This window comes from Balaenoptera ricei, chromosome 12 (genome assembly GCF_028023285.1).
Source record: "Balaenoptera ricei isolate mBalRic1 chromosome 12, mBalRic1.hap2, whole genome shotgun sequence".
Taxonomy (NCBI): Eukaryota; Metazoa; Chordata; class Mammalia; order Artiodactyla; family Balaenopteridae; genus Balaenoptera; species Balaenoptera ricei.
The window spans coordinates 33707915-33735365 of NC_082650.1; the positions used below are offsets into that span (position 1 = coordinate 33707915).

Consider the following 27451-nt stretch of genomic DNA (forward strand, 5'->3'; position numbering starts at 1 on the left):
TGACATTCAATGACTATTTTGAACGACTGCATAAATGAATGCATGTTCTAGGTATTATAGAGGAAACTGGTCAGGCTTCTTAAGACGAAGAAGGCCAAGCTTCAAGTCTGATGACTGCAGAAAGGTGGTTAGCAGGGAAAGAGGGTTTGTCGTATTCGGATATTGATTTAAGTACCATAATCCTCTCTCATTCAATCATCCAAAGGAACCACTGTATTTTAGCAATAAAATAGCCATTCCATATTTAACAGTAGCATGGTGAGTGATAATGGTTCCAAGATAAAATAATTATCTATGAATTGCAGTCTCAAATCATTCAGCAAGGTGCCAAATGATGAATAAGTGTCAACTGGGGAGTGTTTTAAGAACATACTTTATAGTTATAGAAATGAACACGTGCTCCAAAATACATGGAATCTAGAACAATAATTGTCAGCTTTTGCCTTTGTAAAGAAACTAACTGCATGAGTTATTTTATGTAACCTCCTATAACATCGATAACGGAATCAAAACAAAAAATAATGCTAATCATTACTAAAAATACAGAGATTGAAAAATATGGTTTGCCTCTTTTATACCTACAACTCTGTATAATTTCTTCACAGAGAAAGCAAATATTTTAACTTTCTTTGGATAGTCAATCTTTCACAGGGTTGCTGACATACTAAACTTGGTTAACGGAATCAAATGTCCCTGTTAGGTCCACAAACACAGCACATAAATCATGATGTTATTTTTGAAACTTTTTGACATAGACCTTTCATATGACTTTCCTGTCTGCTCTGAAATAGTGGACATAATATTTCCTTGTATAGAAATTAATCTTTAGGAAAAATTTTTATATTTTTAGATGCCTAATGAGAAGTTTAATGATCTCGAGATTAATATGTGCTACTATCTTTTCAATAGTAGATCAGAATATATGGCATTTGTTTTCGTTTTTGTTTTTTGTACATGGGAAAACTGGTGGTATATATTCTTTCCACTAGATAAAATAAATATTATATTTATATTTGGTATCTTAAAACTAAGGTGAGAAGTTACTTAACCTTCTTTCCTTATAGGGATGCCTCTACACATTCCTTGACATATTATTAAATGCACAGATTCTTATAAGGCAGCCCTTTTCATCTTGTATAACTACAAGCTATAAAGTTTTTCCTTATGCTAAATGAAAACTTGTTTCACTCTAATTTTTAGTCAGTGATCCAAATTCTGCCTTCTGAAGCTATGCAGATTAAGTCTAATTCCCATTTCCTGGGGAAAGTCCTCAAATATCTAAAGAACACTATTATTTCCTAAATCTTTTTTCAATCTAAATACCATTTTTTCCCAAGCTAAACAGCTAACAACTCTGGTTACTCAGAATTTCTCTTAAAATAGAGATTATTAATTTTGCAAATATATTTAACGTACTTCCTTCCTTGATCTTGATCTTGTACAAATGAATCTGTAGTCAAGTAAGAATTCCTATTTCACAGAAGTTGCTACTATGTGTCATTTCCTTTGTTCTTTCCCTTAAACACTAGAATATAAACTCCTAGAGGGCAAAGTTCACACATTCCTCATCATTATTCTCCCAGCACCCACCACAGTGCCTGAACTTTGGAAATACTTATTAACAAATGCCTCAAGAATGAATAAACAAGTGAGCCTACCTAAGTTCAAAACCTATTCTATTAATTTCATCTCGTTAATTGTAGCTCATAGTTCCACCTGCCAGGCTCTTTTTGATTCTTGACCACCATTCAACACAGTAGGTAAAACTTCTAGCTTTACGTCATCTGAATATTTGATAGATCTCATCCAAATCACTGATAAAGATTTTGAACATGACAGGGTCAAGCACAAACCCTATGCCTCATCATTGGAGACATCTCTAGAACTTATTCGAGGTCATGCTGTTCAGCAACTTCTAACTTCTGTTACCTGATTACCACTTGGCCCATATTTTCAACCATGTTTGTGAGGATATAATGAAACATTCTATCAAATGCCTATTTAAACAAACCAGAGTTTGAACCATAGATCTAACCCTTATAGGCTTATGACTTAAGCAAATTATATAATTTCTCTCAGCATCAGTTCATCAACTGTATTAGAAGGAATAATCCTGTCTGTCTCATAAATTTACTGTAAGAATAAATGAGAAAAGATCTATCTACAGTGGCAAGCCCTGGTTCTGGTACATATATAAGGTTGGACACATGGTAGCTGTTACCATTTTTACTAAATTTGACATATGATTTATCACACTGTCTGATGAATTTGAAATTATACTGAGATTCAGGGACCTAGAGTCTCAGATATCATATACATAGTAACTAGCAATTAGTTTGATATGTTTTATTTTGAGGGAACCTATTCTGATTCCTAATAAGCACTGTTTATGCTACACTGGAGACTGAAATCAATCTGTTTCTTATATTCTACAATACTTTCCTTTATAAAACCTGGAATGACATTTCACTGCTTTCCATCCTGTGACAAATTTCATATTTTCATGATTTTGCAAATATTTTTCATAGATGGCTCTTAATCACACTGCAGATTCTATCAGTATTCTAGGGTATAATTCACCTGGACCTTCAAATCAAACTCATTTAATCAGCTAAAAGTGTGATTACTCTCTCTCACAATCTCCAGGTACCATTCTGCAGTGGATTTGAAACCCGAGTCTAATGCTTTTTAGCCAAGGCTCTGTAAGTTAAATTTTTTTAGGATTAATTTTCAGAGTTATAATGAAATGCTAATAATTCCTATCTTGGTAAGAGGTCAGATAGATTAAATAAGATAAGGTTTATAAAACACCTTAAATACAGTAGATTACAGTTATGAGATTATTTACTGAGGATATAGCTAATTGATTACCACAGATACTGACAGTGTTACAGACAACAGGGCAGATCAATGATAGAGATTTATTTTATCCTTTTCATTTTAAAATAAGAATTGTGATAGAGTGAAAATAATATTTTCACAAACTATTTGGTCTTGAGAAGTTATTTGCACTAGCTGGGACTTCAATTTTCCCACGTAAAATATAGGAGAAATAATATTGACTATAGAGCTATAGTGATAAATGATAATATATATGTTTATAAATAAATATAGGCATAGATGTGTGTGTTATATAAACTATGAAAATTCTATCTATCTATCTATGTGATTGTGTATGTATGTGTGTGTGTGTGTGTATGTGTGTGTGTGTGTGTGTTCTGATTAGTATTAATTCACCTACCTCTTCTCCCCCTTCTGGCTTGGGGTTCAATATCATGTAGGTTTTACTCCTCCATTCTGAAGAAAATTTTCCTTAAGGGGTAATGGTCACTGAGCTATTGGTAATAACATGCCTATGTGTAGGATTTATTAGCACCTACAAAGAAGCAACAGCTCTCTTGTAAGTGTCATGAGGAATTATGAAGAGAATAGTTACAAAATGATGTGGGTTTTATTTAACAGTTGAAATGCCTAGCCTGTGAAGTTTTCTATAGTTTTGTTTCTTCTCTACCCCTTATTTTTGAAGAAAGGAATAAAGAAAAAAAAGTGAGAAAATCTAGTATAGCGCTGGATATAACAGTGGTTTTTTACATTAATTTTTGATTATTTATCATCTGATTGGTTCTTAGACTATAAATAGTGGCTAACATGTATGGTAATGATCATCTTTATCATCATCAATCATCATAGCTATCACTTCTACTATAGAGCTTATCATGTGCTAATTAATGTTCTAAGCCTTTTATCTAGTATTTCACTGAATCCATAGAAAAACTCTATGAGTAGGTACTATTCATATCCTCATTTTATAAATGAGGAAATTAAGACACCAGTGAGGCTAAATAAATTGACTAGGCCCACACAGCCCAAAAGGGATGAAGCCAGGATTTGACTCAAGGCAGTCTGACCAGAGTCATGCTTATAACCACTATACTGACATAGAGGGCATTGCACTGTGTAGTGGATATGATATTAAACTGGGAAACACAGTACAAATAGTAAAGAAATCAGTATGCTTCAGTTGCCTCAGTTATAGCATCGGAGTAATAATAGCTATTTTCTATTTGCCTCACGGGGCTGTTTCAAAGATAAACAAAGTTGTCTAAATTCAGAAGTTATAAGTTCCCTGAAGGAAAATATAAAAATTCAGAGCACAGCAATTTATACTAGCTGTGCATGTTTGATGCACCTATGTATTTATTTTTTACTTCATCTAGGGATATCTCAGAAAATAGACCTCTAATAAGGATCCTTAAGGCACAAAAATAGATATAGTAGCCTATTGGTCAAAACAGGACAATATAATGACAGCAACTTTTTATCCTAAATAAAAATGAAATTAAACTGTATATTTTGTGAATGCTTCTAAATTATTCATATGGAGTGACATTACTATTAAAAATTCCAGCAATGACTGCATAAGAAAGAAAAATGCATTTAATTCTCACTTAAGAATGCATAAGTTAACCACCTCCTTGAAATTATCTATTCAATTTTACAAGCCAGTAGATTGGTGAAAAAAATGCTACACTTAAACCAAATCATGATTATTTCAAGAATTCAAGGATGGGTAAGACCTTCACCTCCACTCCAGTCCTCACAAATAAGCATATGATAAATTTCCATATTCTGTCTTGATTGAAAGAAGATATCTTTAAGAAGTCAGGAATAAAAAGAAGTTTTCTTAACACGATAAAAAATATTTACCTTAAACTAATCACCAGCCTCATACTTTGTGGTGAAAGACCTGAGGCTTTCGTATTAAAATCAGGAATAAGATAGGAAGCTGACTATCCTCCAATTTAACATTTTTTGGGAGACTTAATCAATGCAAAAAATGAAATTATTATACTAGATATAGCTCTGGCAAGGAAGACACAATTATAGTTATTGCAAATATTATTGTTGTAAATATAAAAATAACTGAAAGAATCAAGCAAGAAACTTCTAGAACTAGAAAAAAAGTGGCTGGATATCAAACACATGTAAAAAATATATTTTGTCAATATTTACCAGTAATGACCAGATAATAAATACACTGAAACAAAAAAATGTAATGCTCACCATTAAAAAGAAAATGTAAGATAATTGGCAATAATTTTAACATAACAAATGCATAGCCCATACGGATAATATTAAAAACTGTGAGACATAAAATGTTTGAATAGAGAAGAGTATCATTCCTGGGTTTAGGGAGGATAGCTGAATAGTGTAAAGATAGCAATTCTTTACAAACAGGTTTAATGCATTTTCAATAAAAATTCCAGTAATGTTTTTTTGGGGAAGAGATTAAAATAGTGAATCAAAATGTCATTTGGAAGAATATATAAGTACATCAAGTTAAGAAAATTAGGAAAAGAAGAGTAGTAAAGGGTCTTGCTTTACCAGAATTTATAACGTACTATAAAATGAAGGTAATCAGAACATTATAATAGGAAATAAAAGGTAAGCAGAAAAGAATAGATGATCCTTTAAACATATCTTAAAATGAACAAAACAAATGTGTATATATTCAGATACCATGATGTGTCAAGGAGAAAAGGAAATATTAACAAATAAATGTTTCTTTAAAGTAACATATTGAGGAAAAATTATCTCCCCACATTATAATAAATTTTGGAAAGATTAAAGAGTTGGCTCTAAAATTTAATCATAGAAATAATGGTAAATATTGTGAGATCTCAGTATAGATATTGAAAGTCATTGCCTGGGTGAGATCTCCATGAGAATGAGTGTAGTCAGACAAGCAAATTGCTCCAAGGATTGAATCCTAGGAATACCAGTATATTGATTTCAGGTAATGAGGAGAAAACAGCAAAGAGGACTGAGAAGGAGCAGCCATCTAGCTTGAAAAACCCTAGAATATCATGTCCAGAAAAGAAAACTGAACAAAAGCTTCGAGAGGAATGGCTGATTCAGAGGAGCAAATGCTGCTGATAAATCAAGTACAATGAAGAGCTGAACACTAGTAGTTGGTATGCATACAGTGGTGGAGGAAAAGCCTGATTTTAGTAGTTCAAGGGAGAATGGTAGGAGAGAAATTGTAGACAAGAGTATAAACTCTTCTCTATGTGAAAGGAGAGGAATGAAGTGGTAAAAATCAAGAGGGGAAGTGGAGTCAAGAGAGATTTATTTATTTGTTTGTTTGTTTATGTTTTTTAAGATAGAAGAAGTACCAAAAAGTGATTCAGAAGGGAGGGGAGAATAGGCATGGCCAGAGTGATGTCCTTGAATCAGAGTGATGTCCTTGAATGGGAGGGCGGGCTGGGATCTAGAGCATAGATGGCAGAGTTGGTCTTTTCTACAAAGAACAGTTCATCCAAATTGGTGGAAAAACCAGAGTAATTGCACACAGATGCAGAAAGGTAGGTGCATGTGTTAGTGGGAGCTTGGGTTAGTTCTCTTCTGATTGTTTTTAACTTCTCAGTGAAATAAGAAGAAACAAGGCCATCAACTGAAAGTAAGGATGGAAATGGGTCTGGAAGGGTTTGGGATTTGAAGAGGGGTGAGAAGGTATGAAATTATCACGCAGGAATGTGAGAGGCACTGGACTGGAGAAACGTGGCATGATGGAAGAGCAGCACAAAGGTTCCCTTTGAAGTGAGTGATAGTGAACATACGGTGAGACTAGTCAGCAGAGTTGACTATTTTCCACAGCTGCATTCAGATTAGAAGGCATAGGTATTGGAGGAGTAGGATTTAACCAGAGTTGGAATTCACTGAGTAAACATAAGTAAAGGAGTGGTAATAAGAGAAATGAACATTACAAAGCAGTGATATTAAAGAAGGGTCATCGGACTTCCCTGGTGGTGCAGTGCTTAAGAATCCGCCGGCCAATGCAGGGGACATGGGTTTGATCCCTGGTCCAGGAAGATCCCACATGACGCAGAGTAACTAAGCCCGTGCGCCACAACTACTGAGCCTGTGCTCTAGAGCCTACAAGCCACAACTACTGAGCCTGTGTGCTGCAACTACTGAAGCCCACGCGCCTGGAGCCCGTGCTCTGCAACAAGAGAAGCCACCGCGATGAGAAGCCTGCACTCGCCGCAACTAGAGAAAGTCTGTGCACAGCAACGAAGATCCAACGCAGCCAAAAAAAAAAAAAAAAAAAATGGGGTCATGAATATTAAGCTGGTTAAGAAAGTGAGGGCATGAGAAACATAAGGAATGATAAAGATGTGAGTGTCGATGATGAGACAAAATGTTGACACTGAAGTACTAAGAAGAAGTGAACTGGAAAGAAAAGAAACGGTGGTCAAAGGAGAGGATAGTTGGCATTGAGACTATAGAGGCACTCAGTTCGTGGTAATGACAAGTTCTCAGACAGGCTCATGGAGTGAGGACAAGACATGGGAAGAGTCCATTTTATGGGCATCAAAATCACCAGGAATTATGATAGGAGTGGTGCTAGAGTGGATGGCAATGATACAAAGGAAAAATCTTCAAGGAATGAGGTGGGTGACCTGAGGGTTAGTAAATAGCTTCAACAAGCAGGTGTAGTGGGCAAATGGATGGAGATCTGAGATTCAAAGCTAGGTGTTGTTACAGAAGAGAAAACAAGGATGACCTGAAAGTGGCAATGAGGAGCAGGGCCACTGCGCCACCCTCAGGCTCAGGGGAGTGAAGAGTGTGAGAAAAAACAGTGGCTTCCACTTGAGAGCACTGCCAGGGGAGTAGTGTGTTGGGAAACCAGGTTTCAGTTTGAGCAAATAAAGAGGACCTCAAAAGAAGAGGGAGATTACGTAGGGGATTTTGCTGATGTCTGGTCATGAGTTCCACAAGGCTCCATGAAAGAGTTTCAGGAGATGAGGAGAGGTGGGAAATGAGTTCAGCAGAGGAGACACCCAGAGTTGCGTGGGGACTAGAGTCTGGGGACCCTAAGTGGTGACACAGGGAACCTGAATTTCTCCACAGTCCTGATTGTTCCAGGGGTGACAGAGTAGGGTGTTAGCAGGAACACAATAACAACAAAAAAATAAGAGCAGTCAAATTTTTTAAAGAAATGGTTAAATTATGGGATATCAAATCAAAGATTGTAAAGATTTTAGAGACTATTTAACAACATAATATGCTCATGATATGTACATTTTTTAAAATGCAGAACATAAAACTACACCTACAGTGTTATATAAATCTTCTTTATAAACACATACATAAAATTGGTGGGAAACACATAAAATATTAAATGTTTATCTTATGTTGAATTTTGGGTGACTTTTATTTTTTTCCTTAACACTTTTCTATGATTTCCAAATTTCTTACGAAGAGCTTATTTTTATTTATAATCAGAAAAAAACCCTCATGTGATTTTTAAATAAATCGTTGTGTTGTCTGGTATTTGACTACGATGCTGTTGATAATAATATACTATTTCTTGACATGAGCAGTGGTTTTTCCAGTTATAACTTTTTAGTTACTTTAAAAAATGCGTAATATGGTAAATGTATATTTTTCCCCACGTTTTGTTTCACACACACACACACATTCAGTTAAGTCCCCTGCAGGTTAGCTGACCTCTGCACTCAGTATACGAATATGTGTAAAGAGAAATGAGCACATGGGCTTTGTTCAAGAAAGGCTCAGATGAATACCTGGCATATGGAGGTTTCAGGGTCACACAGGCTGCTGTGTCCATGACACTGACATGGAACACAGGTGCCCAGGGCTGGTCCAGGGGTACGGCCACCTGGCTCGGAACGCAGTCGATAAAATCCTGGCATGCAGGCCTGAAAGAAAACGAAGCCAATTAGGACAGCCAAATTGGAAATCTTTCTTTAGGAACACTTGGGTTCTTCAGCAGTTAAAAAGAAGGATTTCTTTCTCCCCATCAGCGGTAAAGGCAACACCGCTTAGAAACAATGAATGTCACTTTTGATTCCTAATGTGTATTCTGCCTGGTCCATAGAGTATACACGCAGCATCTGTGTCATCAGACTTTAGCAAAGGAAAGCTGTCATTTGCAAATACCACTCAGCCTGGACAAACTTCAAATAGTCTTCTTTTTCTTGAAAAAGAAGTTTGTTTTTAAATAAAATTGTCATATGGACTAAAGAGAGAATTCCAATGTCCTTGACAACCTAAAATCTGCTTCCACTGTGCTTGATGGGTAACTAGGAAATGTCCAATGAGACTCAGAAAAAAATTAAATAAATAAAAAAGTGTCACGGTCGTGTTATTTATATCAGTATATTTTGAAGACTATAAAAGTAAGAAATTCAAAATAATAAAAGTTCTACATGTCTTGGGAATATTAGGCCACCAGTAAAATGTATCTTTCCTTGATCTAGTTTTTTCATTTTGCAATAAAAATCTGAGAGCAAACAGGAAACTGCTAGCAAAGCTGACATATGCAAAATCAAGACTTCCATCTTCATTCGGGTTTATTATGTAAATGTATCAAGAAACATCTCTGGCTCTTTGGAAGAAAGCCCATAGCTCTGAAGAGGGAATGAGAACAGTCTTGTGTTTTGGGCTCAGATCTCTTAGCGTGCAAAGCTGCTGCATTTATTAGCCATTGTTTGATTTACGAGTAAGGGATAGAAGTTAGTTTTCCAGATTCCACTGACGATTATAAAGGGATATTAGCAATGTAAAAATTTTTTCACAGGATATTTTGCTCCCATTGATGAGAAAAGTGATTGCTGAATAAGCAGGGGAAAAAATAGTGAATTAAGAACTTCTTAATGCCTTTGCATCCTTTTGGTTCAGGACTAGGTCATCCAGAGTGGAGTATGTAGAGGCTCCTTAGAATAAAAACGATCAATAGTCAGCACTCTCCTTGTTTGTTTTGATTTGGATAATGTGAGAGTACTTCAACTAAGCATTTAAGAGTCTCTCTGCTTTTATCTCAGCGTATAAGAAATTCTAATGAGATTTAATAATATCCTGGATTTGAGCAAGCTGATAAAACTGGGAATAGTATTCAAAATATTTTGAGTCCTTTTTGTCTTATAGTGGACCTAGGATATTTTAATAAGTTTATTCATATTCTTGAAAATCAAGGTTCATTTTTGCCATTGTTACCAAATAAGGTCTGGAAATTATGGCTGAGGAATTCATTTAAGCATAACTGAAGAAACAATCCAAGGCGTGTTTAAAAATGTTACATAGTATGGGTTGTTCCAGTTCTGGTGTGTGCTGACTGTAGAATAAAATTGGATTTTCTTTATATAGATTTCATCCTTGGATACTTATATAATTATTGTTATTTTACTGGTGTATTTGCTTGGGGTGTGTGTGTGTGTCTTTAAAAATCACACAAATTGGGCTTCCCTGGTGGCGCAGTGGTTGAGAGTCTGCCTGCCAATGCAGGGGACACGGGTTCGAGCCCTGGTCTGGGAAGATCCCACATGCCACGGAGCAACTGGGCCCGTGAGCCACAATTACTGAGCCTGCGCGTCTGGAGCCTGTGCTCCGCAACAAGAGAGGCCGCGATAGTGAGAGGCCCGCGCACCGCGATGAAGAGTGGCCCCCGCTCTCCGCAACTGGAGAGAGCCCTCGCGCAGAAACGAAGACCCAACACAGCCATAAATAAATAAATAAATAAATAAAAATTAAAAAAAAAAAAAAAAATCACACAAATTGAGAGTTCCTAGCTCTACTTTTCGTATCAAACAAAAGTTTAAAAAAAAGTCTTAGAAGAAGAATAACATTAAGAAACGGTACTTTTCATTGAGGAATCATATGAAATTCAATGTTATGGACTGAAATCTGAAGGTGAGCACTGCAGGTGAAGTTTACACCCAGTTTCTCTTATTACTATGGCTCTTCTCTGGAAAGAGTAGGACAAAGTAGAAAAGCACTCCAGTGCGGGTAAAAGTCTGGGCTCCAAGTCAAGCCCCATGTGGAAGCTTTTAGGCCTGTCTATGTGATTCTCAACCCTGGCTGCACATAGAATCGTCTGAGGAGCTTTAAATACGGATACCTGGCTCTGCCCCCAGAGATTCTAATATAATTAGTGGAGACTAGGGCCAGGGTTTGTTGTAAAACTCCCAGGAGGGTCTAATAAGCAGCCAGGATTGAGAGTCACTGGCACATTCCTCATTCCCTGCTGGGAATGTGTGTCTTTGAAGGGCGTACAGACTCTGGTACTGCAACATCAATGAATATGGAAGCCTTGATTTTACTAGTTCGTTTTGCCTGAGGGATACAGGCAAGTCGTTTGGTGTTGTTGAGATGTGGTTTCCTCATCCCACAAATGAGCAGATGGATTAACTCAGTTGATTGCTGAAGTTTCTACAGTTCTAACACTCTAGATTAATTTTGTGTCCTTATAGATTAAACTTCTTAGAAAAAAAAAAAGAGAGACTATTCTGCAACACAAGAATTAGAAACTTCAAACACACTTTGTAAAGGAATGAGACATATTTATTTCTCTTTAATCTCCTCCTTTCATGGACGCTGTTTGTATTTATTTTTTTCATTTTTCAAATATTTGAGGATGTTTTTCAAAATCAGACGTTTTCCTTGTCAGTCAACTGGGGCAAAATTCATGAGAATGATTATATTTGAGTTGGGAAAAAAAGAGGAAAGATAATAGCTACTTTTTAAAGTCCCGTCTAAAATTCTTTCTGGAACAAAATAAAGAATTACAGAAAAGCAAGTACATAAACACTGTCCTAATCTTATCCTTTTTTTTTTTTTCCTAACTCAAACTTTTCCAAAGTTCTCTTCTTGCCTTGTGCTGAAATTATTCAGAGCTCAATTTTCTTCTGCTCTCCTTCCATCTTTAATTTGTTTTCATAATATGGTATCCCATCATAATGTTAGAATCAAATTGCACAAAAATGTGGGAGGGAGGAAAGAAGGGAATGGGAGACAAAGAGAGTACAGAGCCAACGGGCTCCAGGTGCCGGGTTACATAACGCAGAGTTTAACAATAAAAAGAGATACTTGTGCTGTTGCCAGTAAAAACACTATCTTGTATATTTACATGGGTTTTGCAATCAGACAATCCTAGGTTTAATTCCTGTTTCACCACTTACTACATACGACTTATGCAGGTTTTAAATGCTGTGGGCTGAAGCTTCCTCACATGCAATGTAAGGATGTTGTATAACTTACTAGTTGAGTATTAATGTAGCTAGGTTTTTTGAAACAGACTTAGGTAGGTTCAGATTGCTGTTTTGCTGTTTTCCAACTGTGTGATAAAGGGCAGGTTTCCTAACCTGCCTGAGCTTCCATTTCCTCACCCATAAAATGGGAATTATAATTTGCTCAATAATGTTGGTGTAAGTGTATTAGGGAATGCACTTGACATTGTGCAGGATACAGTAGGCACTCAATAAATAGTCAGTTTTGTGTGTTTTTTTAATAGGGTTGTTGTGAGGATTAAATGAGATGATGTGTGTGTAGTGCTTGAAATACAATAAATCAATATGGGTGTCTCTATTCCAGATGATTTTTTAGATATAGTCATCGAGAATACACTGAAAACAAAGGCAACAGTGATTGTTCTACACTGCAGTGGGAAACAAAATTACAATGTATGCCACTTACCCATACCACGTTCTTTAATATTTTAATGTATATGAAAAGAGTCTTTGGGTCTTCCATGTGCAACTGAAGTGGTAAAGAGCATCCCTAGAAATGTGCATGTGTAAGAAAAAAAGTCTAGTCTCACTATTTTGTCTTTTGAGTTTTATGAGTTGATAATAGGTACTGTTTGAGGATTTTTGTTTGAGGATTTAAAAAATTATTGTTGATAGCCAATTGACGGCTTGTGAATGGTGATCCAGTACATACTAGCCATTCAACTGTGAGCCAGAAGCCCTATTAAAACATGATGGAAAGGGGAAACAAGATGAAATGAGCAAAATATCATTAGGAGATCACCTGTGAATTTCTGACTTCCATGATCTTATTGCAGAGAACCACATATTCAGCATTGAATAGTTTCCATTTCTACATACAACCTAACCTGAGTTTAGGTCAGTTTAGGCAACAATGTTAACCGAGACAACAGTGAGGAGTAGCTTAGGTAAAGTACGGTAAACTCAACGGCTCCCACACCAACAAATGTGGTGAGGAAATTGTGTTCTTTATTTGACTTCTAAAGGTAACCTAGTCTCTACTTCAAATCATAAATTATAATAAGTAGGCATTTCTAGAACTGACATTTTCAATGAACAGGGCTACAGTGTTATAACCCTACAGGTAACAGGCAAGGCTAAGTGTCTTCACAACTGGTTATATTTACAATGGTAACCAACACTTAATTTTGTTTCCTTGCAACCACATTTCTGGATAAAAACATGAAATGAGTAGCTTGTAAATGCAAATGTCTCTAGAATACCTTACATTTGGTGAAAATATTGTAAAGGAATTGTTTCGTGTATTCATGACCCAAAGCATATGTTACTAGAATGGGATGTATTATTTCAAAACTGTCCTTAGTTCTTGCTTTGATGATTAGACTTTATGCCTGAGTAATTACACTTTAGATTCAAGATGAATTATAAATAAGATGTATAATGGATTAGAGGCAATGGGTTGTGGAGAAAACCTCAGGTAGCTTGTTCTAAGAGATAGGTCTTTATTCCCTAATCTCTCCTCTAAGATATTACTGTAATTATTGTCTGTCAACAGGAGCTTAAGTGAAATTCACAGGACATAGGTGAAGCCACCAATGCAGATAATAGTTTATATGTGTTTCTAGTTTTTCTTGATTTTCTTCATGTATCATTGGCTTTATTTGTATTTGTATTGGCTAATTTATATTTTCATATAATGATGGAAAATTACTAAAATTAATGGGAAAGTATGTTTTAGAATATACTATTTAAAAAGCCTGCTGATCATAATAAGATGAATTGTAACATTTCAAATCTGGAATGGAAGGTAGATTGCATTAAAATAATTTGCTACTCTGCTAATATTTTTGTTCATAAGTGAAGAGTATTCTTTAAATAAATGCAGAAAAATATAGCTGTAGTAACTTTCTCTTCAAGATAGCTAAGGTCAATCGACTACTTTATATCTTGTATAGCAAAATAACATTGCAGAATTGGAGAATGTTAGAACTTCAAAACCCAACCTGTAATTTTATAGATTGGATAACTATATAATAACTAAGGCCTATAGCAATTAAGGCATTGACCAAGGTTACACAGTGAAACAGCAGTACAGCCAAACACTCCCTGGGATAAATAAAATTCCACCTCTTGTCTAGAAAAATCTCAAATTCAATCTTTTATCTTTTTCATGCTCATTGGAAAGGTAGCATATTTTGTATGTGCCTCTGTCACTGCCTCATTTTTCACATCTACAATGTGCGTGCATATATATATTTCACACATATTGGGTTGTGCATATAGGTGCAATATACATACTTACTGGTGCATGTACAAATGTATACATGAATGTACGAGTTATGATATAATAATGAGATGGATTATTTGGTCATTTATTAGATCAAAATAGGCACACTCAAATAAATATTGCTGTTCAGAGCAGTCACAAAACTATAAAATTCTTCCAAGGATATTTCACAGATATTTGCAGTTATTCTTATGAAATTTGTTTTCTGACCTGTGTGGAATTCATACAATGGCAACTAAGTTGAATGACGTTTCAATTTACAAAGGAGCTTTTATATGTATGATTTCATTTAAATTAATCCTCATGATGATTCTATGGGTACGAAAACCCCAAAGTTCAGCAACAAAGAGCAAATGTCCTGTTCAAGTAGAGAAGGGAGGATTCACCGAGACCAAACTCCTTTTTTCTTTTCATTATACCATGCCACCTCTCAAGAGAGTTATATCCGTTGTTTTTAAGTGTACTTCACCTGCCTTCTGAGCCATACTTAATAAAACTTCTCAAATCCTATTTACAAAAGATATACAAAATTACAGTCCTCCCTCACTATCTGCCAGGAGATTAGTTCCATGAGTCTCTGTCGATGCTTAAGTCCCAGAGTCGGCTCTCTCATATCTGCTGGTACGGCGTTAGTGGATTCAACCAACCACGGATGGAATTGCTGATCTGCAGTTGGTTGGATCTGTGGCCTGGAAACCCGTGGAGGGTCCATTGTATATTTACTGAAAAAAATTCATACATAAGAGGACCCAGGCAGTTCAAACCCATGTTGTTCAAGGGCCAACTGTATTTATAAATAAATCAATCATTAGATCTATAACTACTTATTCCATTAATAATATTATTAACCATATTGAGTTTATTATTATTATTATTATGACTACTACCAGGCACTGTGATAAGTGCTTAAGTTCTAGTTCATTTAGCCTTCATGTGATTCTTGGGCTGTAGGTACGGGAGATATTAAAAATATCTAACTAGTACGTAGTGGCCACCAACCAATCTGACTAAGGGGAAAGAATCCATGCTGTAGGGCTGGAGCAGGTCCTGGAGGCCCCTCCCAGGCCAGCCTTTATTTGTTGCACTGTGGAGAGGACTATAGGGTCTACAGGAGAAGGGGTGAGTGTGGTGGCAGTTACTCAGGGGCTTGGAGATTTACCAGCTGAAGCTTAAGCAGGTTTACAAGCTGCACACGGTCTCAGTCTTAGTATATGATGAAGCAGAGATTCAAATCCAGGCCACTTTTTCAGCAATTCCACCTCTCCCTAGATCATACTCTTCCTATTAAGATTTAATATTTGTAAAAATTAAATTGGTTCCACAAAATAAAGATCTAGAAAATTGACCAATTCTGAAGATAGTCAAAGGAATATCCTAGAAAGTAAAAAATGCAGTTTTAAAAATATAATGACTGAGTGGCAGTGGCACTATTGGAACAATTTATGTCCTTCTGAGAAGCCTGTGTTAAAGGGAACAGTCTGATATTTATTGCCTAAGTTTTGTCATGTTCTATATAAAAACAATCTTTCAAATCCCGATATAATCTTGTCTCATAATCACTGCAGTTTAAATGTCTCTGTTCAGAAAAGGTGCCAAGAAAACAGATCAGCTACAAGAAAGGGGCCTTTAGAAAACATTCTTATTTCCTGACTGTTTCATATTTTTACAAATCTTTTCATTTTTATTAGATATTTCCCTTGAGTTGTGATTCTTACCTCTAGGGAGCAATGACATCATGGTCTTCTTACTGCGTCTCATATTGTGAGTGGAAGATCAGATAAAATAGGTTGAGGGTATGCCTTAAAGTAAAACTGATTGCAGTAAAGGTGGTCCTGGGAGTATTTCCATTTGGCTGGTTGAGTGGGGCTTAAGAAGGTTAGTTGGAGCCAGCTTACCTCACAGGACAAGCCAGAATAGCCTGCGGGACAATCACATCTTTCTATCAAGTGAGCTGGAGGAGTCATTGCTGTGATGCGTCCTTGTTCAGCTACCTCCATTGAGATTTCAGAAATCCTGGAACAGCGAGCAAATACTTAGATGGGGGTACCAGTAAATTAAGCTTACCTAGCAAACACTCAATCCTGAAAGAAGGGTCTTCTCAAGGTTTTGTCAACAACCACAAACTTGTTCTATTGTTTTGAAGCTGCTAAATTCCAGGGGCTCCGTGTGCCACATCTTATTCCAGCATCTTTGCTTCCCCAAAGGGTGAGATTACACATTAGCAAAATATTCACATGAATCATAAAGCGTTTAGGAAATTAGATGTCTGATGTCCTATTGAGAAGTTATTATAAAGAGTTTTCCTCCCACTTTTAAAAATGTGAGTGGCTTCAGGTAGACATGGCCAATTAGTTAGACATTTTCATTCTTTCAAACAGACCACCCAAGGTCATTCCCTGTTGGAAAATCTCCAGTCGTTACTAGTGAAATTGCTTTTAATTTGCAACCGGTCCCAATTTCTTGCTCTTGAATCTCTGAACGTCCTTTCAAGAACTTTAGAAAACCATCTAGGAAACGACTGAGCATAAGCTAGTAATACTGATATCTTTCTGAGGATAAAGAACCTCTCAAATTAGTCTTTTGTTAACTTTATTGAATAAAGCCTTCAAGTAACTTAACCCACCCTTCCTATTGGTGGAAAGGTCCTTATAATTGAAAAAAATTATTCACAATAAAAATGCTGATACCCTTTGTAATAATTTGAAATTATACATTAAAAAATATACACAGCCCGGGCTTCCCTGGTGGCGCAGTAGCTGAGAATCTGCCTGCTAATGCAGGGGACACGGGTTCGAGCCCTGGTCTGGGAAGATCCCACATGCCGCGGAGCAACTAGGCCCGTGAGCCACAACTACTGAGCCTGCGCGTCTGGAGCCTGTGCTCCGCAACAAGAGAGGCCGCGATGGTGAGAGGCCCACGCACCACGATGAAGAGTGGCCCCCGCTTGCCACAACTAGAGAAAGCCCTCGCACAGAAACGAAGACCCAACACAGCCACAAATTAAAAAAAAAAAAAAAATACACAGTCCATAAACTCAGACTGTTTCATGACTAACTGGTAACATGAAATGTTCTGCAAATAAACTTTTAAATGAGACAATGAATAGTTGTGCTTCAATAAAACGCACCTCTAATAGCTTAAGGAGCTTGAATCATAAACTTTATAACGAGAATAGGTAGGTTTTACTGACACTGAATTATGAATGTGCATTCTGACTTGGCTCCCATTGTAATCTACAATCTGAAGACCAGCCAGCCTTTATGAAACACATGTTCAGTTAAAATTCAGATTTCATGCTCCCCTCATTATAGGACGCACAGCAGCTGTGATCTGTAAATGAACCACTCCCGTCTTACAAGAAAGACTCTGGGTTCTCTGAGGGAGTAGGAAGGTAACTCGGTGTTTGTTGCAAAGTCATCTCTGCTAGTATCTCATGGCATTTTATAACCTGAGGAGTTTCTAGCATCACCTTCCTTTCTCTGGCACATGCATGCACACAACAGACTAGTGAGTATTTAAAAACCAAGTGAAACCTGAATGGTGTTAGCAACAGACATTTCTGCAACACATCATTATTTTTCCTCAGGGAATCAGAGAGGAATTGTTTTGCTTGAATCAGGGATTTGGCCAAACTCAGGCATCTATTTAAATGAGTACTGAAAAACAAAGTCATTAAGTTCTTCAAATAAATGTAAGAGAGGACAAAAGCAAAGAAAAAAGAAAATTTCAGCATTGCAATATGTACAAAGTCAGAACCTCAAACCACATGTATAACAAACTCTCTGCTTCTGAGACTATTTAAATTTGTAACTGAATAAAGATGCAGGGTTATGCGTTAACTACTTTGAGAGGAAGACTCAAACATATCTCTGACCTTTGTCAAAATTCCACTGTCTTACAAAATCAAGGGCTGATCCACTGCTTTATTTGTTTTTATCGTTACTAGATGTTCGCTCTAGTTTTTATTGAGCCTAGAAAAAGTGAAGTATTTACTTACTCTAGTGTTTAAAAAAAGGAACTCCTAAGCCAAAGGATATTATTTCGTGAGGTATATGAAATAAAGTGATAAGAGAAAGAGACTTATGGGGAAAAAAGCAAACTTACAGCGAAGAAGGGTGGAATCGGTGTGAGACAGGCAAAGAAAGCATAATAAAAAATGCATGACAACATTGTTTCTACCAGATCCACTAACAAAATGTTCTCTCTGCTACCAAACTTTTTTACTGAAGCATGGAACAATTTCAAAATAACATATTTTCACACTCACAAAGTCACCTGCAGTCTTCTAGGACATGCAAACCTGCTTTGGCTTCTGTCACCTAATTTACATTTGAAATTCTAAAATAATTAACAATATAACTGACAAGATATTTTGGTATATGTTTTTTTAAATTATTTCATATAAAAGAATCTCCTGTTTGGGATTGACATGTACACACTGCTATATTTAAAATAGATAACCAACAAGGACCTACTGTAAAAAACAAAACAAAACAAAACAAAAAAGAATCTCCTGTTAGAAATGAGAAACATGAAAAAAATCAAAACAATATAGACTTAAAAGTAAATTTTGGTCCTTGATTTGGTCCCTACTTTCGGTACAATCAGAAGAGCAATATGGATCTTCTACAACAAAGAAAGGATTTTCTGCTACATGTTTAACAGTGTAAACATTTGAAACATGGTATTTTTTTAAGGTATTTTATTTTCTTTCTTTATTTTTTAATTTTTTATTTTATTGTTTTTAACATCTTTATTGGAGTATAATTGTTTTACAATGGTGCTTTTCTGCTTTTCTGCTTTATAATAAAGTGAATCAGCTATACATATATCCCCATATCTCCTCCCTCTTGTATCTCCCTCCCACCCTCCCTACCCGACCCCTCTAGGTGGTCACAAAGCACCGAGCTGATCTCCCTGTGCTATGCGGCTGCTTCCCACTAGCTATGTATTTTACATAGTAGTATATATAAGTCCATGGTAGTATATGTAAGTCCATGCTGGGACGAAGTGAAACATGGTATTTTTATATTCATTGGTTTGTCAATGAGAGGGTTCATAATTTTGTTTTCTTTTGTTTTCCTGCACTGATCTACTATTTTGTTATATAAGATTATTTCTAAACATCTATTGATTTCATATTCTTATAGACACAACAGAGAAGCTAATATGCCAGAGAAGTTGAGACTATGTGTATGGACTCAACTCAACTTTCTGCCTCCATGACATACATTTAGCTACATCTGCGCAGTTCCTCATTTTATCTCATTAGATAAGTTTTCCCTTATACTTGAGGCACATGACCTCAAGTATACTCATGTATACTCATGATGTTGAAGTATCCTGGCTTCTCCATTATTTATTTTCTCTTTATTCTATCATTTTTTAATTTATATTTTGCTACTAATTCCTCTCCTTCCCCAGCGCCATGGTATATAAACATGCTTACTTCTCTCTCCCATTAAACAATCCTCCCTTGACCTTTGACATGACCTCATTCCTCCCTTTTATGATTTTGTTCATGGATAACAATAGTCTACATTCATAATATTAGGTTCATTGCGTCCCATTCATTCCTCAAAACCTTGAGACTACTTCTGCCCCAGGACTTCACTAAAACTGGTATTATGAATGTCACCAGTGTGATCCTAAGTGTCAGTTTCAAAGAGCCTCCTTTTAATTGTCCTCTTTGGGTCATACGAAAAACCATACCTACTCCCTTATAGTATTCTCATCCTTTGGCTTTCATGACATCCATTCTTGTTCTTCTTCCGTGTACTTTCCTAGTCAATGTGATTCCCAGTCTTTTCACATCATAAGGCACAGGGAAAATGGCAATATAGTATGGCACACTGGGGTGAACAGATGAGAATGCATATGGTTGGGAGAGACAGGACCAACTTGGCCCTGCCTGGTTCCCCTGACGGTTGAAGGAGGATACCTTCTCAGCAATCTTGCAACCTATTTATAGCACAGCAGTGAATTCTCTCTACCCTGCAGGACATCTTCTCCTGAATTTCTGCCTGACATCTAAGATTCACCATGTCAAAGATCAATTCAATATTTTTCCCCTTAATCTTGCTTCTGATTCTGTTTCCCTTTTGGGGGGAATGGCAGTAATTTCCACCAGATGACCTGGACGCCATCCTTGACTAGTCTTCTATCATCACACTCCCAAACCAAACTTTTAAATCTTTCTTGTCTGATGTCTTACTGATCTCTCTTATAGACTCTAGAATAAGAAATTAACTTGGATATTCATTATAGTTTACCTGCTTTGTCTCATGATATTTCCATAGGTAGCCTTGATAAGAATATAATGGATATCATATAGTACATCCAAGAAGTCTTCACGGGTCACAGTTCTACTAATTCGAGGATCATCACCATAATATTTCCATTTTTTCTGTTAACAAGAAAAGAAACCACTTTGCCAAAACCGACTGCAAATCCATTGGCATCCTGGCACCCAAAAACTAACCACCTTACCTCTGTCATTTCAATTTCATGCCTTGTCAACTGGCCAATTAGAGGAGCAGCCATATGCCTGATGATAATTCTCACATGACTAGGAGTCCCACCTCGAATGATAACTTGTGGGTTATATGTAGAGAAACCTGTCTCTTCCCGGGCCTCAAAATAGATTGTGTACTTGAGTTTGCCACCATAGGCCATCAACTGATAAAACAGAATGAGGAATGATGAGTTAGATAAATCTCCAAATAGCATTATTCTAAAATCATATTTTATTTTGTTCTCATGTGACTTCAAAGTTCTCGTCCTTACCTTCTTTCCTTCAAATTGTTCTGGAAGTTTCCAATAAAAAGGTTCCAAATGGAGATCTTGTCTCACCAGATCCATGTTTGCAACAATCTCTGGATGTTGAAAAATGATGCCTCTGGTAGTTGTGTGCTGCAGCGCCTCATCCACCAGGGGCAGAATGGTCTGCTCAGGCTTCAGAGTCACCTGCATGGGATCAAAACACAGCAGGGGGCTGAGTTTAAGTCTTTGGAGGCCTCCTTTAAACTTAACCTCCAAAATTTACAAGCAGCTCATGAAACTCAATATCAGAAAAACAAACAACCCAATCCAAAAATGGGCAGAAGACCTAAATAGACATTTCTCCAAAGAAGATACACAGCTTGCCAACAAACACATGAAACAATGCTCAACATCACTAATCATTAGAGAAATGCAAATCAAAACGACAATGAGATATTACCTCACACCAGTCAGAATGGCCATCATCAAAAAATCTACAAACAATAAATGCTGGAGAGGGTGTGGAGAAAAGGGAACCCTCTTGTGCTGTTGGTGGGAATGTAAATTGATACAGCCACTATGGAGAACAGTATGGAGGTTCCTTAAAAAACTAAAAATAGAAGTACCATACGACCCAGCAATCCCACTACTGGGCATATATCCTGAGAAAACCATAATTCAAAAAGAGTCATGTACCACAATGTTCATTGCAGCTCTGTTTACAATAGGCAGGACATGGAAGCAACCTAGGTGTCCATCGACAGATGAATGGATAAAGAACACGTGGCACATATATACAATGGAATATTACTCAGCCATAAAAAGAAACGAAATTGAGTTATTTGTAGTGACGTGGATGGACCTAGAGTCTGTCACACAGAGTGAAGTAAGTCAGAAAGACAAAAACAAATACTGAATGCTAACACATATATATGGAATCTAAAAAAAAAAAGTGGTTCTGAAGAACCTAGGGGCAGGACAGGAATAAAGACACAGACGTAGAGAACGGACTTGAGGAGACGGGGAAGGGGACGGGGAAGCTGGGACGAAGTGAGAGCGTGGCATGGACTTATATATACTACTAAATGTAAAATAGACAGCTAGTGGGAAGCAGATGCATAGCACAGGGAGATCAGCTCGGTGCTTTGTGTCCACCTAGAGGGGTGGGATACGGAGGGTGGGAGGGAGATACAAGAGGGAGGAGATATGGGGATATATGTCTATGTATGGCTGATTCACTTTGTTATAGAGCAGAAACTAACACACCATTGTAAAGCAATTATACTCTAATAAAGATGTTAAAAAAAAAAAAAAAGAGTGATAGACTGCATGTCTATCTGCAGCCCCATCCCATTCTGATGAAGTGTCCTCATGAGAAACAGAACTTGTGCACAATGAACAGGTAGGAGAGGGGATAAACCCTTCTGACTTGTTTGCATAGTGAAATCCACAACATCTGTGAAAGCCGGTCTTTTACACTAACAATAAATAGAGTTTCAAAGTAGGAAGAGTTAAAGGAAAATTAAGGCAAACTGAACTTTTTTCCACCCTAAAGAGCGACGATTCTCTAAGCCTGGTTGGACTAAATGTGCAAGTTCTGGTTTTCATTACCGCGTGAACACACATCTATCTCCCCGCTCTGGTGCCCTTGCTCTTCAGAAGGCAGCTGCTTCCCATCCCCAAACATAACATTTCCCTTATAATGTTTTCCTTTTTCACTCGGCATCTATTTCCTCATCCGCAATAAATGAACTCTTTTAAAGGCAGGATAAAAACGACATTTACTCCAACTGTCTAATGGCACACGGCCCCTCTACCAGTTCTAAACGTGCGCAGGGGAAAAGGTTACTTAAATGTTTTGCCATTTCCTCTTACCCCTCAGTGCCTGGCTAAACGACGCCAGCAGGAACTAACATTATACCATTACATGGCTCAGCAGGTCCTTACTCACCCACGTATGGATCAGGCCTTTTGCTTCAGAGCACTGAGTAGTGGCGCCGAAGCAATAGCAGCTGCTGCAGCCAAGTGGGTTCTTGGCCTCAAGTCCGAATTTGCCAGGCCGGCACCTGTCACAGCGGACGCCTTCCACATTCACCTGAAGAAAGATGAGAGATCCTCAGGGTCCATACGGTGACATGTGAGAGAAATAAACTCAAGAATGAATAACAGGAGCACATTTTAAAGACAACGAAACAAAAAAGTATGCTGAATATCAGACTCACATCTCAAATAGCATACGTAGTTAATCTCTTTGTTAGCATGGCATGGGTCTAAAAAAATGCTTTATTTATAAATACATGCATTACTAAGGATATTGTATATTGTTTTTTAAATTTAAACAGTACATTTCCCATTATTCCACTGTGAGGAATATGAAAGAGTCATGAGAATTTTGAAAGCAAAATAAAAACATTGATTCCTAGACAGTGGTGTGATGCAAAGCTGTAAAAAACAGGCAGGATGTTAAAATATAGATTTATATAATTATTATTGAATACTGTATATACACACATACAGCATGTATTAAGTATAATGTATAATCATAATATGTAATAATGCAGCATCATACTTTGTGCTTTGTCTAGGACTTTTAATGGCAGAACCTTCCATTTTCCTAAATTCTCAAGACTCAACAATCACTCCCTAGATTTCATCTTTCTGTTTCCTCTGACTCTCTTTGCATAGACTTTTTCTTGAAAAGATACTTCTGATACAGTCTTTACTGCATTTATCCTGGGATTGATTTTCCAGAAATATCTAAGGGAGAAAAAAATCCTTCTTGCTCTTTTTTTTAAAAATTTATTTTATTTTTATTTACTTTTGGCTGCATTGGGTCTTTGTTGCTGCATGCGGGCTTTCTCTAGTTGCAGCGAGTGGGGGCTACTCTTCGTTGTGGTGTGCTGGCTTCTCATTGTGGTGGCTTCTCTTGTCGCAGAGCATGGGCTCTAGGCTTGTGGGCTTCAGTAGTTGTGGCTCATGGGTTCTAGAGCGCAGGCTCAGTAGTTGTGGCACACGGGCTTAGTTGCTCTGCGGCATGTGGGATCTTCCCGGACCAGGGCTCGAACCCATGTCCCCTGTGTTGGCAGGCAGATTCTTAACCACTGCACCACCAGGGAAGCCCTTCTTACCCTTTTTAATTGGCTGTTTTCCTACGTCATTTAACAATATTAATGAGGACTGAAATTTGCATATAGTTACTGTTTGTAATGTCAGTGCTTATATGTGATGAAATTTTACTGAACTTCCACAGCAGTAAGTATATTTTTCAGTGTACAGTGATTGCAGATTAATTTGAGGAGAAATTTTTTTTTAAATAAACCTTATCATTTAGCTGTGATTTTCTCTGATGATGCTTAAGATAACTGTCTTTTTTTTCTCTCCCACATTATTCTTGTTGAAGCAAAGTGAATATGTAAAGACAAACTGAACTTTACTGTCAAAAATATATCATTTATATGAGCTAGAAAAATACGCTGGGTTTTGGTTGAAAATCAGTTCTTAAAAATCAGTGCTTATCTGTATGCTAGAAAAAAACTGTGTCTGGCAATGAATTTTCATTTGTCTGTCTGTTTGGCCTAATGATGCAGGAATAAATAACTGAATGAAGTTAAAACTGAGCAATGGAAATAGAATTGAGTAAGGTTTTTCCTTACTGAATTTTGGCAGCACATACCTTACAAGTACACTGCCCAGTCTTATCGATACAGGAGCATTTTTTAGTCTCTAAATCACAGGTTGAGTCATCAGTCCCTGGCAGGAAGCAGTCACAGGGATTGCAGTGAGGGTAGTTCCACTGGCCTTGATTGCACTCTGTACATTTTGCACCAGAGAATTTGGGGCGACAGTTGCATTGCCCCGTGTTTATATTGCATTGGAAATCCAAGGATCCCACCGAGCTGCAGTTACAAGGCTATGGAGGAGATAAAAACAGCAATGATTAACACCATTTCATGGGCAATATCTTTAAATTTTAATTCTAATGTTTCTATGCTTCCATTAAGCACATATTAATCATGTGTCTGTTATATGCTTTGTAGTGTTCTAGTTTAGTCGCTTGGGAAACATCAGTGAACATAATGTTAAAATTGCTTTCTGCATTTACTAAAATATATGAGTGCCCAGAAACCATAAAGCTATTGAATAAGAAAGAAACTGTTTTCTCTGTCTTTGTGGTGAGCAGGAGTTAGGTATAGGTTTTCTTCAAATACTTCTTCTTTTTTTTTTTTTTTAATTAAAAAAAATCTTTTTTTATTTTTATGGCTGTGTTGGGTCTTCGTTTCTGTGCGAGGGCTTTCTCTAGTTGTGGCAAGTGGGGGCCACTCTCCATCGCGGTGCGCGGGCCTCTCACTATCGCGGCCTCTCTTGTTGCGGAGCACAGGCTCCAGACGCGCAGGCTCAGTAGTTGTGGCTCACGGGCCTAGTTGCTCCGCGGCATGTGGGATCTTCCCAGACCGGGGCTCGAACCCGTGTTCCCTGCATTAGCAGGCAGATTCTCAATCGCCGCGCCACCAGGGAAGCCCTTCAAATACTTCTTACTTCAAAGATTTAACTTTAGACAAAGCCATTTTACCTTATCATTTCATTTTTATAGCATTTATTGTATAGAGACATACCTTACAGTCTAATGTAGGGAGAGAAGTAAATACATAAATATAACACAGTGGAATAAGCATGGTATAATAGGGAAAATGCAAAATGCTATGAGAATGTATAAAAAGCACCAAACCAGATGTGGGGAAGCCAGGGAGAATTTAGAGGAGAAGTGATATCTAAGATGTTGTGTTTTAGAGTTAGGTTTGCAGAAAAGCCCAATCTGAGGTGCTTTGCTGGTAACCTTTTTTCTTCTTCCTAGATATGCATAGGATTTTCTCTTTATATATGTAATTTGAAATTTTGCTAGAATTTTTTTTTAATGCTCATTCCAAACCTTTTATTTCAAACACTAAAAAAAAAAAAAAGTAAAAGTTTAAGCAATTAAAAAGTGATGAGACCATTAAAAAATTCCTATTGCTAGGGTGATGAGAGGCCCTTGGAAAATTTTAACCTATACAAACAAATAAGACTGGATTAAACACATTCCAGAGTACTGAAGTTATTAAGATTATTAGACTGTGAAATATGCTGCCAAGGAAGTGCCAGATCCACCACCGCTTGAGATACTTAAAACTCAATTAACAAAACAGTACAAAGTGTATTTCTGGGAAAAGGAAACTAGCACAGAAGGGGATCAAGCTACTAATTCAAGATATCTTTTTATTTTCCTTCTGATATTCATGTTTAAGCAGCTACTTTTTTTTTTAAGAGGGAAGAGATATGGGGTTATATGTATATGTATAGCTGACTCACTTTGTTATACAGCAGAAACTAACACACCATTGTAAAGCAATTATATTCCAAAAAAGATGTTAAAAAAATATTAAAAACATAAAAAATTTAAAAAATAAAATAAAATGCCAAGTTTTGCTAGAATTTTTAAAAGCTTGAGTCTTTTTAAAAATTAATTTACTGGAACATGGTGAGTTCTTTCAGTTTGAGAATAAAATTGTTCTTTAATTCAGTGCTATTTCTTCAAATTTGTTTTTGATTTTTACTTCTGTTCTAATTTATCAATATTCTTCTTCAGGATCACTTATAATTCTTAAAGTACATCATTTTTGTCTGTCTGCCAAATCAATAATATACTACTATTTTCTGTAGTCGTTTCCCTATTTGCCTCTCAAATTTGTTCTCCATTTTGTCCTTTCCATTCTACACCATGAAAATTCTCTTGTATGTATATACCACCAATACTTATTTTAATTACACTGCTGCATCTTTAGCTTCTTTTCAATAATTCCTTTATCTCATCTCAGCAGCAATCTTCAATTGCTGCTCATCCACATGTCTCTTCGTCTCCTATTGCTTAAGGCTCTCTGTTTCTGATTTAGACCTCATAGTTCCTTGCATTTTAATTAAAATTCAACTGGATTTCTAAATGTTATTTAAGGTCTTGGAATACATCATTTTCACAGATCAGCTGTGCCAGTGATTACTCTGCTGTCTCTGAGCTCTAAACTCACTCCTCCTTGCCCTGCTTTGTGATACTGCAGTTAGACCCTGTGGACATTTCTCCCTGGCCAGGTAGCAGAACGTTAGGCTTATTCATTAGAAGGCCATAGTGATGGAAAGACATTTCTGTCTGGGTTCTGGTTCTTCATTACTATTGCCATCATTATTATTTAATTATTTAGCATGGGAGCCCAGAGGCCCAGAAAGAATTCCAGCTATGCCATCAGGCCACTCTCTCCCTTAGGCTGCTTAGGTCTGCACACAAGCTCTGACCACAACAGGCTGCTTCTAAGTAGCTCCAGCATACCCATATCCTCCAGCA

At 36.9% G+C, this 27451-nt stretch overlaps 1 protein-coding gene across 1 annotated transcript in view; it reads right to left on the reverse strand.

Annotated features, from left to right (window-relative positions):
• Positions 1 to 27451, reverse strand: part of LAMA2 (laminin subunit alpha 2) — a 623785-nt gene that overhangs the window by 173803 nt on the left and 422531 nt on the right. The window contains exons 23-29 of the mRNA XM_059941243.1: positions 24755 to 24991; positions 23033 to 23176; positions 21106 to 21285; positions 20809 to 20997; positions 20592 to 20725; positions 16215 to 16332; positions 8592 to 8726 (exon numbers count right to left, since the gene is read on the reverse strand). Coding sequence (XP_059797226.1) covers positions 8592 to 8726; positions 16215 to 16332; positions 20592 to 20725; positions 20809 to 20997; positions 21106 to 21285; positions 23033 to 23176; positions 24755 to 24991 — 1137 coding nt within the window. The remainder of the gene's footprint in view (positions 1 to 8591; positions 8727 to 16214; positions 16333 to 20591; positions 20726 to 20808; positions 20998 to 21105; positions 21286 to 23032; positions 23177 to 24754; positions 24992 to 27451) is intronic.